Source organism: Myotis brandtii, unplaced genomic scaffold (genome assembly GCF_000412655.1).
Source record: "Myotis brandtii unplaced genomic scaffold, ASM41265v1 scaffold294, whole genome shotgun sequence".
NCBI lineage: Eukaryota > Metazoa > Chordata > Mammalia > Chiroptera > Vespertilionidae > Myotis > Myotis brandtii.
The window spans coordinates 490,063-504,336 of record NW_005361238.1 but is presented as its reverse complement, the minus strand read 5'-3'; the positions used below and the strand labels follow the sequence as shown (position 1 = coordinate 504,336).

At 53.2% G+C, this 14,274-nt stretch overlaps 1 protein-coding gene across 4 annotated transcripts; it reads left to right on the top strand.

Annotated features, from left to right (window-relative positions):
* On the top strand, positions 1 to 14,174 carry RTKN (rhotekin). Of its 4 annotated transcripts, none has more exons than XM_005869448.2 (13): positions 1 to 139; positions 469 to 897; positions 7,631 to 7,830; positions 9,354 to 9,415; positions 9,512 to 9,565; positions 9,668 to 9,785; positions 10,002 to 10,211; positions 10,929 to 11,023; positions 11,148 to 11,254; positions 11,465 to 11,593; positions 12,478 to 12,646; positions 12,811 to 12,915; positions 13,494 to 14,174. In XM_005869448.2, exons 2-13 carry the CDS (start codon positions 826 to 828, stop codon positions 13,820 to 13,822), a joined length of 1,650 nt encoding a protein of 549 aa, XP_005869510.1. In that variant the 5' UTR covers positions 1 to 139; positions 469 to 825; the 3' UTR covers positions 13,823 to 14,174. The 4 variants fall into 4 exon arrangements, with proteins under 4 accessions (XP_005869510.1, XP_014397749.1, XP_014397750.1 ...); XM_014542263.1 differs by adding an exon at positions 13,307 to 13,339 and having other exon boundaries at positions 13 to 897; XM_014542266.1 differs by lacking the exons at positions 1 to 139; positions 469 to 897 and adding exons at positions 4,802 to 4,903; positions 13,307 to 13,339.
* Positions 14,175 to 14,274: the final 100 nt, after the last annotated feature.

Genomic DNA, 14,274 nt, shown 5'->3' with positions numbered 1-14,274 from the left:
GCTGCAGCTGGCTGGGAATCGGGGCTGGTTTCCTGTCTGGAAGGGAAGGGGCCCGCAGAGGGGAGCGGGGGTAGCAGCAGCACGCAGGCACACCCCTGCCGTTCTCCCTCCCTCTTCTCCCTTCTGCTGGAAAAGCGAGGTAATTGTGAGCCTAGGGTGGGTCGGGCTGGACGGGCCCCCAAGTTGGAAGAAGTGGCCCTGGGGGATGGGCCGCATTTACCCCTTTGTCCCACCGTCTGGCTCACTCTCCCAGGTCCTCACCTCCATTCCTCTTCAGAAAGTTCCAAGCTCCTGACAAACGCCAGGACTCCGTAGAACCTACAGGAGGCGTCGCCTCCCTGCCCCCTTCCAGCTGTGCCTGCCCCTCAGGCCCTCCTGGCACACAGATTCTCTGTCCACCCGCCAGGGATGTGGGCGGGGGCTGGGGAGGGACCAGAGTCGGAATGAAAGGGCCTTTTTCTTCCACAGCTGGGAGAACAGCTGCCACCAAAGCAAGACTGGACACTCTGTGCCCAGAGTCCCCTCTGCAGCTGGCCTCCCCTCCTGGGACCCCACTTATCCTCACCTTACTTTCTTTTCCTTTTATGCCTGGCTCCCGCCAGGGCCCTGCAACAGCGGTAGGCAAAGGAAGTTTGTCACAGCAGCCAGAGGGGGCTGACAGGAGTGCAGAGGGGCAGAGTACCCTCTGCCCTCTGCCCAAGAGCTGCCCACCTCTTTCAAGACCCAGGGGAGCAGTGGGAGGAGGAATTGTGGGGCAACGTGGTGCCGGCCCGCCCCTTCCCTCTGGAGGGGTTGACGAGGGAAGGGGCACTAGGGGGCACAGAGATGCAGGACAGATTGCACATCCTGGAGGACCTGAATATGCTCTACATTCGGCAGATGGCGCTCAGCCTGGAGGTAATGACCCCCACCCCCACCCCCAGTGCACCTCTTTGGCAAGCATCCCAGCCCGTTTCTGCCCTGCCCAACCCTCCTGGGGCTGAGTCGGGAGGGCAGGCCTGCTCAAAGTGGGAGAGGGACAGGTGGTTCTGTATGCCCTGCCTTGGGTGCTGTGTGGATCAGGCCCAGTATTGCCAATCAGAGCGTTCTATTGACAACAGGGTCTTGTCTTCACACCTACTTATGGAAGCTCTGTGGGTGGGGGTAGATGGGAAGAAAAGAGGAGTTCAGTGTGAGAGAGGTTTGCAGGAAGGATATGGCCTTCCTGGAGAAGGGGAAGGGGCCCTGGGGCAGGATGTAAAGATTTTGCTAACCCTGGAGATGGCAGGGAGCTATTTATTCATATAGTTATTCTTAAACACGTTTATTGAACACCTACTATATGTCAAGTTCCTTTCTACTTCATGGTATATACTTAAGTGAATCAGACAGGAAAGGTCCATTCTGCTGGGGAACAGACAATAAACATGCAAACACATAATCTTACAGTGAAATCATGATGAAGATGGAGATATAAACAATGTGAGGTATAGTGAGGGTAGCATTAGATGTAGAGGTCAGGGAAGGCCTCCGTAAGGAGACCCTTGAGCTGAGACCAGGGGGATTCGAAGATATGTGAAGAATGAAGGAAGAGCTTTCTAGACAGAGGGCAAAGCAAGCGCAAAGGCCCTTAAATGGGGATGAGTTCCAGTTCCAGTGTGGCTGGAACATAGTAGTTGGGGTTAAGCTCGTGGGCAGGGGCCAGATTATGCAGGGCCTCGAAGGCCATGCCAAGGCACTTAGATTTTACTCTCACTGTGATGTTGGCCCATGGAAGGGTTTTAAGCAGAGGGATGACTCATCTAATGTTTTAAAGTGATGGCTGCTGAGAGTAGGCTAGGCTGGGGTGGGGGTAGAAGAGAGGAAGGTTGGAAGTGGGGTAGCAGAAGACCACCAGAAAAAAGGTTGTTACAGCTTCAGGGTAGTGAACCTGATGATGTGGATCAGGGGTCCTCAAACTTTTTAAACAGGGGGCCAGTTCACTGTCCCTCAGACCGGTGGAGGGCCGGACTATAGTTTAAAAAAAAACTATGAACAAATTCCTATGCACACTGCACATATCTTATTTTGAAGTAAAAAAACAAAACGGGAACAAAGACAATATTTGTATTTGCATGTGGCCCGAGGGCTGTAGTTTGAGGACCCCTGGTGTGGATGAAAGTGCTCATGGTAGAGACAAGAAGGGGGTGGACTTCAAATGATGGCAGTAGATCTGACAGGGCTCGCTGATGGATTGGACGTGAGGGATGAGGCAAAGAGAGGACTCGAGGATGATTCCCAGGCTGTGGCTAAGCAACTGGGGAGGGTGGCAGTTGACTGGAATGAGGAAGAGGAAGGAATCTGTGGACATGACCACCTGGACCAGGCAGGGGTTTTCTGCTGAGGAAGGTCAGAGGCAGAACTAAAGAGTCATGATCAGAAATGGCAATTTTTATTTCATGTCACCGCTCTTGTCCCCCCTCCCCCCCTCACACTCCCTGGAGCAGAGTAGACATTACTTGTCAATCATAGCATTCTGTTTTTCCTTCTTTTTTTTAGCATATTTTTATTGATTTCAGAGAGGAAAGGAGAGGGAGAGAGACTGAAACATCAATGATGAGAAAGAATCATTGATTGGCTGCCTCCTGCACAACCTCTACTGGTGATTGAGCCCATAACCTGGGCATATGCCCTGATCAGAATCGAACCATGACCTCCTGGTTCATAGGTCAACGCTCAACCATTGAGCCATACCAGCCAGGTAATCATGACCTAGGAATCTTTCTCAGCACAACCTTGGCATAAATTATGCAGGTTGCTTCCTTCATAAGGGCACCAGGCAGAGTTAAGATTCCTGACCTGGTTTGGGGCTGCATCAGGAGGGGACACCTTTACCTAATTTGTTCACCTGGAGAAGGTCACCTTTTTCTCATGCAGAAAGTTACCCCATGAGCCCATTGAGATTTTGACACTACGTAGTGTCCTGTCTTGGCACGGGAAATAAACCTGTTTGTCATCCCTGGTCCTCTGCAATGTCCATGTTTCTAGTTACATGTGGCTATTTAAAATTATAATTTAATTAAGATGAAATAAAAGATTTAGTTCTTTAATAGCTTTAGCCACATTTCAAGTGCTAGATGACTATTGAATATTTCCATCATTGCAGGAGATTTTATTGCTCAGAGCTGGTCTAGATGTTGAAATGTTTAAATTCCGACCTCCCCTTACCCCCACCATGTAGTTTTTCTTCATGTGAGGTCTGCCCACGTTCTGGAACAGAGGAGGAGGCTTAGATTTCACTTTTGCCACCTCTCCTTCAGCCTGTGCTGTGCTCTTTCTCCATGAAACTCAGCAGTACCCCCACCAAGGGAGACCCATTGTGTTTTTTCTTTGTTTATTTGTTTTTTATGTATTTTCTCTTATGATTTTCTTTCTTTTTAAAAAAATATATATTTTTATTGATTTCAGAAAGGAAGAGAGAGGGAGAGAGAGATAGAAATATTAATGATGAGAGAGAATCACTGGCTGCCTCCTGGGCATGTTCCCTGACTGGGAATTGAACCATGACCGTGATCTCCTGGTTCATAGGTCGACTCTCAACCACTGAGCTACACCAGCCAGGGATTGGCAAGAGAGGTAGTCATGGCAGAATAAATCCAAGATAATTTTCTGGAAGAGGTAATGTAAGCTGCAAGTAAAGGGGAGGTGAGAGAAAGGCAGTCTTCATGTCTTCAAACATGTGCTGAGCCCACCCTGGTTGGTGTGGCTCAGTTGATTGAGTGTCCTCCAGAGCATGAGGCGGTTGCTGGTTCCATTCACAGCGAGGGCACATGCCCCCTGCAGCTGGATCCCTGTAGGGGGTGTGAGGAGGCAGCCTATTGAAGCACATCCATGTTTCTCTCTCTCTCCCTTCCTTTCTCTCTCAAAATCAATTAAAAAATATACTTAAAAATATATGTGTTGGCCCCAGGTAGAGGTTAAACTTTCCCACTTAATTCTCAAGCAATGGGAAGAAGGGGGTGGAATAACCCCTGTTTACAAACTGGGGCTGTAGAGGTTATGTTCTCATAGCTAGTCACGTTCCTGAGTGATGATCTGAACTGAGCCCTGGTGGAGATTCTGAAGGGAACAGAAGGTGAAGCAGAGCAGGAAGTCAGGGACAGAGCGGGGGAGGGGACAGGAAAGGATGTCCCTGGAGGCCTACTGTGTGTTGGGGCTTCTGCTCATTACTCATCCTCCTTCACCCCTTGGGGCCTGACCCAGGTCCAGTTGGCATCCATCTCTGAGCTCTTTCTCTGGAGAGTCTGGTGAAAATGCTGCCTCCCTGGGGAGAGGGGGTGTGTGGGTGGGGAGGGGGCGACAAAAAGCCATCCCTGGGGTGGGTGGGGAGGTGGGCGCAAGCACAGGGATCTAGAAACTGCGCCAGGATTCCTGAGATGCCCTGTCCAGAGGTGGGAGCCGGGACATCTAGGCCGTGGGAAGTTGGATTTAGGGCTGGAGGGCGGTGGGCAGACCGCAGCAGGGGTGTCTGGGTCCTTAGGGTCATCTGGGCTGGGCCCAGGGACTTCTGCGGCTGGTTACTCCAATTTACACCCTATACTCTCCCCGCCCCCTCCCCAGGCCAGGGGTCACCTTGGAGGGCAGCTGCACCGCCAGGGGCCTCCTGCAGCTCCAGCGCGTGCTGTGGCCCTAAGCCCTTTCCAGGACAAGGGGGCGCTCTCAGAGGTTCCGTACACCCGACTGGCTCTCCGGGAGCCCAGAGTCTAGCCCGGGAGCCCCTCAGCCGCTCTCGCGGAGGTTGGGAGCTGATGTCACCGGTGCCCTGAGCGCCGCGGGCGGGGCCTCTGAGTGGGCGCCCAGACGCCAGACGGTGCAGCCGGCTCCAGACCAGCGCGCTGCCTGTGGCTGCGTGGCAGGCGCAATGGCCAGGGCTAGGGAAGGATCCGTGAGTGCTGGGGCTGGGCTGCCCGCCAGGAGGGGCCTTGAGGATGCCTGTCTGTTCCCTCCCGCTGTTCCTCCCCCCTCCCCCCTCCCATTTGGGGTGTTTGTGGAAGAAGCTGGATGCAGAATGGGATGGGGGTTGGCAAGCGGGGAAGCTTAGCAGAGGTGGACCATGGTGCAGACAGACCTAGTGGGGTTTGGGGGAGCTGTGTAGTCTCGGAGAGCTTCCGGGTGGAAGAGGCTTTGGGACCGGGTTGGCTTATTTCTGATGGGTCAGGAAGGGAAACATGGGTAGTGCTGAGGTAAGGGGTGATGAGAGGCTGGCCTTGCACAGCGGCCCAGGGTATAGTGAAGGAAGAATTTGCAGGGAGGCCAGACAAGGCTTTTGGAAGCAGGAAGTTGGGGTATTCAGGTCTTGGAGACTCAAAGGCTGGAGCCACCAGGGACAGAAGCAAGAGCACAGGGTGTGGAAGAGGCCTGGTGTGAGGGAGAAGGCAGGTTTGGGGGGTCACATTTCACCTGTCTTCCAACCCAGTGCGGCCGTCAGCTTGCCTCCTGAACTGACTGACTATACTTGCTCTGGGGTTAGTCTGTCACCTTCTCCTGAAACCTTCCCATCACTTAGCCAGAAGCAGACAGGGTCTATTTTCTGTGAGCATGTTTATGCCATGACATAGCACTTACGGAGCAGCCATTAATGTCTGCATCTCTCACCTCCCAGCTGGATTTTAAATGGAGCCTTGGACAGCACAGGGACACTCCAGCGTTTGTTGGGTGACTGCTCCTGCTGCAGAAGTAGCATCACTAAATCTGCATCCCCACCATTCACTGTACCATGTGCTGGGGCTCTACCTTCCTGTCTCACTGAATCCCCACAACCCCAGGTGGAGGGAACTGTTTCCATCCTCATTTTACAGATGGGGAAACCAAGTCTCAGGGAGGTTAATTAAATTGCCCAGAGCTTTCTCAATAAGTTTCTTCACAGCTTCTTAAGACTGGCAGGGCTGTGACTCAGACTCGGGGTTCTTGTGTCAAACTGGTGCTCCCCTCCTCTGCTCCGTGCCAAGACCTCCAGGGCTCCTTTCTGAGGGAAGAGGGTTTCCTGAGAATCCTGGTGCCTCGCCCAGTGCCCCCAATCTGGCCCTATGCACAGCCTGCTCAGCCCCTCACTCCTGACCTCCTGCTCCACCTGCCTTCCCATCCCCATTCCTTGCCTCTGTCCTCACCTTCTCAGAGTGCCAGCAGGTGGCAGAACCCCTAATTTGGGGTGTGTATGGGGTGAGCTCTGTAGGTGGTATGCTCCTTCTCCACTGATCCCTTGCCAAGTAGATGATCCCCTCCCCCATAACTTGAGTCTTTGGGGTAACCCAGGATGGCCTTTATTGTCTGTGTCCATTCCCTTTAGTTGGTGGTTCTCAGCCCAAGCTGCACCTTAAAATCACTGGGGGGAATTGTCAAAAAAATGTGCTTGCCCCACTCTTAAAGATTCTTATTCTGCAAGTCTGGTACTTTCTTTATTTTTAAGATTTAATTTTTTAAAAAGGCAACAATTTCCAATAGCATAGTAGTGAAGAAGGGTACATATAAATAAAGTATCATAAACCTGTTTTCCATTCCTGGCTCCCAGCCCTGCAACCACTACTATTTTATGCATATCTATGTCAATGCATGTATATTTAGTACACAAATGGTAGCATGCTATAATATTGTTCTACTTTCTCACTTCATATACAGGGTGTCCCAAAAAAATGTACACACATTTTAAGAGCTGATAGCTCAATTTTGAAAATGAAATGTATTTTAAGAAACACTGCCTTTATTATTATTCAAAGCGTGTGTACACACTTTTTGGGGACAATCCTATATTTTGAAGATTGTTTCATTTATCTGCACACTTTTTTTTTTATCTGCACACTCTTAATGTCTGCAATATTCCATGGTAGGAATGTGCTGTAACTTATTTATTTTTACCTATCCCATTTTTTAATTTGTCAATTACTGTTGACATTCAATATTACTTTATATTTTATATGTACAGCATAGTGATTAGGCATTTATATAATTATGAAGTACTCCCCTCCCACCTCGATAAGTCTAGTGTGCTATAACTTATTTAACCAATGCCCTGTTGAGGACTTTTAAAATATATATATATTTTATTGATTTTTACAGAGAGGAAGGGAGAGAGATAGAGAGTTAGAAACATCGATGAGAGAGAAACATCGATCAGCCACCTCCTGCACATCTCCTACTGGGGATGTGCCCGCAACCCAGGTACATGCCCTTGACCGGAATCGAACCCGGGACCCTTCAGTCCGAAGGTCGACGCTCCATCCACTGAGCCAAACCGGTTTCGGCAAATCTTGGTGTTTTAAAACAATGCTGCAATGGATATGACTTTGCCCACATGTATAACGATAAACTCCTAGATATTGGATAGCTGGATCAAATGATGTGAGTTTGTAGTTTTCATAGATTTTTCCAGCTGTACTCAAAAGATGCTGAAGAAATGCCTACTCCCCCCTTCAAAGGCATGAGGGCACCTGTGTTTTTACAAAGCTGCTCTGATTGTTCTTGGACAGCTGAGGTTGAGGTTCAACCCTTGCCCATGAGGAACCTGAAACATAACTTTGTCAGTTTCTGCTGGGCCCAACCTCCACTTGGGGACTAGAGGGTGCTTCTGCCTGTTCCCTGACTGACCTGTCCTCATCCTTCTCCCCACTCCCGCTAGGACACAGAGTTGCAGAGAAAGCTGGACCACGAGATCCGGATGAGGGAAGGGGCCTGCAAGCTGCTGGCAGCCTGTTCCCAGCGTGAGCAGACTCTGGAGGCCACCAAGAGCCTGCTGGTGTGCAACAGCCGCATCCTCAGCTACATGGGCGAGCTGCAGCGGCGCAAGGAGGCGCAGGTGCTGGGGAAGACCGGCCGGCGGTGAGCACGGGGGAGCGCGGCCTCCTGAGGGTAGTGGTACAGCATGTGTGTATATGGAGTGTGGACTCCCTGAAGCTGACCTCTTCATGTCAGGCCTGGAAGACACCTTGATGTTTCACCACTGCAATGAGCTGCCCAGAGGTGCACTAGGGAGAAGCTGGGGCTGGACTCAGGAAAGCCAGGGTTTTTGGTGAGAGGGTGGCAGTCTGCGGGGTAGTAATGCCGAAACACTAATTTGCTAAGCCCCGCCTGTGATCTGATGAGGTTGGCTGGCAGGCTGGCTTCTGGAAAGCCTATTTTCTCAGTCAGTTCACCAGGCCATTTGCTGAATGGCCAATTTACCACAACCTGATGATAGTTTATTGTACCTGGGGTTCACCATCAGAGGCAGAGATTGGGAAAGAAAATAATAAAAAGTTATTTAGGGGAAAGCCTATCCCTTCACATAAATAAGATTGTGCATTCCAGAGGGGCTTGGCTTCTTTCTGGATGTGAAACACAAGCTATGCTAACATTGGACTCTGCTGATCTGAGAAATCTGTAGTGAAATGGTTGAGGTTATGCTCTAGTAAAACTAAAATGTTTGAGAAAATATTTGGCAAGTTGATCATTCCAAGAATTGGCCATTTTTTGTAAACTGGTCATTTGTAAAATTGGCTTCTGGCAAAGTAATTTGCTCGACCCCACAAGGGCGAGTGGGAGAAGGCCCAGCTCAGCCATGAAGGCTGACACAGGAGAGGTTGCCAGGAGCCTCCAGAGCTCACCCAGGAAGCCACAGGGAGGGCAGAAAACCCAGTCTGCGCCTGTCCCATAAAGCTAAAGGAGGGGCAAGCAGGCAGGGGTCCGCTTCTACTACGAGTTTGCTGTCTCCCGAGAGGCAGCCATCACTAGTCTCTGCCCTGCTCACGGGGCCTAGTGTGACTTGAGTACACCCGAGTCCCTGACAGCTAACACGTCAACATGAGTGCCACATGGTTTAGCTTAAGGCCCGACTAAGTCACTGATTAGTTACATCACTGGCAGTATGAATTCGCATGGATAATACTCATGGCCTTCGTCACCTTAGGGGGACATCCTCAGTGAGTCCTGATGGTGGGCGGGGAGGTGAGAAAGGCCGGGTGTCTGGGACCCTACAGTGGGGCACTGGGAAGGCACAGCCAGGAGGGTAAAGGAGAACTCAAAGCTGAGGGGAAGGAGAGAGGTTTGTGGTAAATAGGACACAAATGTTCCCTACTTGGGTTTTTTCCTTACATAAAAAACTGCTCAGCTTGATTTTTCAACTGATCCAGTGCCTTCCTATATCTAAGAAAGATGAGATGAGATGGTGGAGATGACGAGCCGACCTCATTGTGTCCCCAGCACCCCCCGGGGTTCAGTCGACAACTCAGGCCCTCAGCCCCGCAATGTCGGCCTGGCTGGGGCTGCCCGGGCTGGGCGTGGTGGGTGGTCCTAGAGCCCTTGGGAACCAGAGCCAGGGGGGTAGTGTGTGAAGGCCAGACTGGGACATTGTGATTTGCCCACAGGCCTTCTGACGGCGGGCTGCTGGCTGAGCGCTCCCCCTGCCGAGGCCGCGTCTGCATCTCTGGTAAGAAGCACAACTGCCCCAGCCCTGGCGCTCCCTGCCCAGCCACGACATCTCCTGCCCCATCTCAACATCTGTTCCTACCCCTCTGCCCCTTAGACCTCCGGATTCCACTCATGTGGAAGGACACGGAGTATTTCAAGAACAAAGGCGGTGAGAGTCACACAGACTGGGACACACTTAGGGGAGTGGCCCTGAGGTTGAGAGCTCCTGTGGGGCACTTTTCTCCAAACGGGTTTTCCTCTCTGTCCCCAGATCTGCACCGCTGGGCTGTGTTCCTGCTGTTGCAGCTGGGGGAGGACATTCAGGACACAGAGATGATCCTGGTGGACAGGACCCTCACGGACATCTCCTTTCAGAACCATCTGCTCTTGTGAGTACCTCATCTGTGTGGCTCTCCTCTCTCCACTCTGCCCAGTGCTCTGGTGAGGTAGCTACAGGGGAGGGGAGGAGAGGGAGGAAGGGAGATGGGCCTTCCCAGTGGAGCTGTCCTGAACTCATACCACATCCATCCTTCCCCCATCCCTCCCTCATGCCTCCCTGGACTTCCCCAGGACCATCCTCCTCTCTTCTCCCCACATTCCTACAGCACCGAGGCAGGGCCAGACTTCAAGCTGCGGCTGGAGCTGTATGGGGCCTGCATGGAAGAGGAGGGGGCCCTGGCTGGTGCCCCCAAGAGGCTTGCCACCAAACTCAGCAGCTCCCTGGGTCGCTCCTCTGGGAGGCGTGTCAGGGCATCGCTGGAGAGTGCTGGGGGTTCAGCGAGCAGTCCCGTCCTGCTCCCCACCCCGGCTGTGAGGTAAGGCCATGCATTCCCCCACTGCCCTCACATGTCTATCCTGGCCACAGGTGACCTCTGAGCAGTGGGGAGCTTGCAGAACCTACTTTGCACTGCAGCCAGGATGTAGACAGACACATGGGAGGCACTCAGAGCTAGACCCAAGCCAACTGATAACCAACAGGAGTGCAGGGAGAGCTAGGCTCTGGGTCTTCACTTTTTTTGCAGCAGAGGCATTCATGTGGATAGAACAGAGTGCCCTGTTGGAGGAGGGTGGCCCGCTCTGTGGCGGTGTCTCCAGGAGTCTGGAAGCACCTGTGGAATCCTGGGCCCCTGAGGAGCAATGCGAGAACATCTAGAGTAATGCACAGAATGCTGATTTTGGAGACATACCCGGGTTCAAACTCCAGCTCCACCACCTACCTATGGGCTATAGATTATGGGCACATTTTTAAACCTCTCTATGCCTCAAGCTGCCTCATCTATTAACTAAAGAATGCCACCCACCTCCCGGGGCTGTGGTGGGAATACAGGAGGACAACGTATGTAAAAAGCACAGGACCTGGAGCTCGGCAGAAGCGCAGTGAATGTTCCCCACTCCCGTGGGGAAGGCAAGCTGGTTTTCTGTGTGGCTCTCTGAACAACGGGGCAGAGCTGCTCAGCACTATAGCTCCTGCCGTCTAACGCGGCCCTCACGTGCTCACCCGGCTGAGGCCCACTTCTCTGCCTGTCCCGCAGTGGTCCTCGTTACCACCTCCTGGCTCACACCACGCTCACCCTGGCAGCAGTGCAAGATGGGTTCCGCACACATGACCTCACTCTCGCCAGCCATGGTGAGTTTGTGTGGGGGGAGCACGCTGGATGGTGAGAAGAGGGGCCGTTGGATGGTAGGAAGAGGGGCCTTTGGATGACCCCCTTCTCATTCTCTACCCGCTCTCTGCACTTCCTCTCGCCCAGAGGAGCACCCTGCCTGGCTGCCCCTTTATGGCAGCGTGTGTTGCCGCCTGGTGGCTCAGCCTCTCTGCATGACGCAGCCGACTGCCAGTGGCTCCCTCAGGGTGCAGGTGAGGCCCCTGAGGAGTGGAAGGGAGCGCGGAGAAGGCAGCGGAGAGCTGGGTCACCTGGGAATTAGAACTGAAAAACCAAGGTCTGGGTGGAACGAGGGGATGGCAAGACAGGGGGGCGGCGCAGAAAGGGGCAGATTCTTGATGGACGGCTGGGAAGAGGGTGTTGGGAGGTGTGATTCCCCCAGGAAACCTTGAGTATCTATGCAGCAAGCTGGGGAGCGGCAGGACTGGGCACGAGTGCACGGAGTCCTGAAAGGCACAAACCTCTTCTGTTACCGGCAACCTGAGGATGCAGACACTGGGAAAGAGCCGCTGTTTACTATTGCGATCAACAAGGTGATGGGTCCCCTGATGGTCAAGCTACCAGGTGCCTGGGCCTGGAGCCTCCCCTTCAGGTCCCACCAGGGTGGGTGCAGACCTTAGAGAGATCCAAGTCTTCTGGGCCTCACTGCACCACCCAACTCCAGGGCCAGGAATGATGAGGGGACCATTCTCCCTGACCAGCGTCACTGGAAAAGGGTTGTCCCTTCTAGTTACCAGCCTCAGCCAATTCTCAGAGAGGGTTCTATAACCAGTCTAGGATTTTTCATCCACCTTCCATCTTCCCCCTCAGATTCTCATTTGCATCTACTCCATCCTTTCCTGGTTTCCTCTCCCAGGCCAAGTTCAGTGCCCCCTCTGTTCACCAGCCCTTTTGTTAGCTTTCCTGCTGACTTTTATGGAGGAAGTAGTGAGGGACATTAGGCCTCAGCATGCCTGCCAGCCTCTGTGCCTTCCCCTGCCCACCCTTTTCCTGTCTCTATGTGCCTCTATCCCTGACTAAAGGCCATCTGTCTCATCCCCAATCCTTTCCGGCCATTCCTTCCCACTCAGCTCAGTAGGATGCAAATGACAGGGCTTGGTGAACGCCCCACAAGCTCCTCTTTCTTTCTTTTTTTAACATATTTATCGATTTCAGAGAGGAAGTGAGAAACATCAATGATGAGAATCATTGATCAGCTGCCTCCTGCACACCCCCTACTGGGGATCAAGCCTACATGTACCCTTGACCGGAATTGAATCCGGGACCCTTCAGTCTGCAGGCCTAGGCTCTATCCACTGAGCCAAACCGGTTAGGGCACGCTCCTCTTTCTAAGGCAGGATGATCAAGCCCGCCTGAAGTCACTGCTGACCTCTGTAACAACGTGGAGTTGGAAGCGGACGCCTTTTTTCTCCTGCAGGATACTCGAGTCCAGGCAGGGGAACTGGACCAGACCACAGGCCGGCCCTTCACTCTGAGCATCAGTAACCAATATGGGGAGGACAAGGTGACACACACCCTTCAGACAGAGAGTCGGGGAGCCCTGCAGAGCTGGATGGAGGCTCTGTGGCAGCTTTTCTTCGACATGAGTAAGAGTAGGGGCTGGATTAAACTTTTGGGAGGAACTGGCATTTGTGATTTCTTACTGTAGGCCTCTGTTTCAAGAATACGTGGAAGGAAATGTAGCAGGGGAGAGGGTAGCCTGGCCCTCAGTCCTCTCCCTCTCCACCCCCAATCAGTGTTCTCCCTTCAGGCCAGTGGAAGCAGTGCTGTGATGAAATCATGAAAATTGAAACCCCGGCTCCCCGGAAACCACCCCAAGCACTGGCCAAGCAGAGGTCCTTGTACCATGAGATGGGTGAGTGCAAGTATACTCCGGGAAGCTGAAGGGAAGTGGGGCTGGAGGCGTCACGGGAACCCAGACCATGGAAAGAGACAGAAGGCCCACTCTGGGCGGAGGCAGAGCTCTGGGACTCGGGTCCCACCGAGTCCTGTTGTGTCCCTTTCTTTCCTCTGACCTCAGAACCACTCCCACTGAAGTTCAAAACAAAATCCCAAAGAACCAGATTCATTTCATGGATTTCCTTCCTAATTTCTTCTTTTTTGTTTCCCTTTCTGCATGCGGATTCCTCTCTTTTCCTCTGACCTTTACTTGCCTGGCACTGCTTTCATTTTCCTTCTCTCTCTTGATGTCTTCACCCACATCCTCACTCCCAATCTGTGTCCACCCTGCCTGCTGTATCCCATAGTCTTATCAGAGCCTGGAGCTCCAGGGGGCCTAGGTGAGGGGCTGCTCCTGCAGGATAATGCAGTCTCGGCTGAGATCCGGGCTTTGCTTTCCTCCTATTACAGTGACAGGTGATGGTCAGGGCTGGGTAGACCTGGGGCCTAAGCTCTGACTAGCCCCCTCCCCTCAACCCCTTCCTGGTGCCACAGCTATTGAGCCTCTGGATGACATCGCAGCAGTGACAGACATCCTGGCCCAGCGGGAGGGTGTGAGGCTGGAGACGAACCCACCCTGGCTAGCCATGTTTGCAGACCAGCCTGCCCTGCCTCGCCCCTGCTCGCCTGCCTCAGTGGCCCCAGCTCGGACCCACCCCCTGCCCTGGGGGCGCCCCAGAACATTCTCCCTGGACGCTGTGCCCCCAGACCACCCCTCCGAGGCTCCCCGCTTGGTTGCCCCTCTCCCCCCGCACCGATCCCCACGTTCTAGAAGCCTCTGCCGCAAAGGCTCGCCCCGCACTTGGCTCCAGTCACCAGTGTGAGGAAGGTGCTGGCAACAGGATCTGGCCAGGAGAGGAGAGGACCTGTGCGCCTAGGCTCTGGAGACGGTGCTGTCTGCAGCAGGTTGGCCAGTGGCCTCCCTTCCTCAGCTGGACTGGGGGTAGGTGGGGGATGGGGAGCCGAAGCCCCTCTTAAGCTATGGTTGTCATGGTGCTGAGGGACTCATTCCCGGGGCTGGCTGGGACCCCCCTAAACCCTTCCTGGGAGAAAACTGGAACCAACCCTGCCCTACCTCCTGCACTAACCAGCTTTGAGGATGGCACTGGAGAGCGCTGGGAGGGAACACACCTTCCCTGTGACTCCTTCACCAACCATTAAAATTATTTAACAGCAGCCTGCGCCTGGTTCTTGACATCAGGTTGCCTCTCTGCTTGGCCTGGACCTGCCCCGTCCCCTCTCCCCTGGAGCTTAGTTCGCCGGCTGTGAAAGATGA

What these genes read in the sequence shown, in the direction of transcription:
- RTKN (XM_014542263.1), top strand. Translation starts at nt 826, where the DNA reads ATGCAGGACAGATTGCACATCCTGGAGGACCTGAATATGCTCTACATT. An exon ending in GTATTTCAAGAACAAAGGCG is followed by an intron (nt 9,566 to 9,667) that starts GTGAGAGTCACA and finishes CTCTGTCCCCAG; the next exon opens with ATCTGCACCGCTGGGCTGTG. An exon ending in TTTCAGAACCATCTGCTCTT is followed by an intron (nt 9,786 to 10,001) that starts GTGAGTACCTCA and finishes ACATTCCTACAG; the next exon opens with CACCGAGGCAGGGCCAGACT.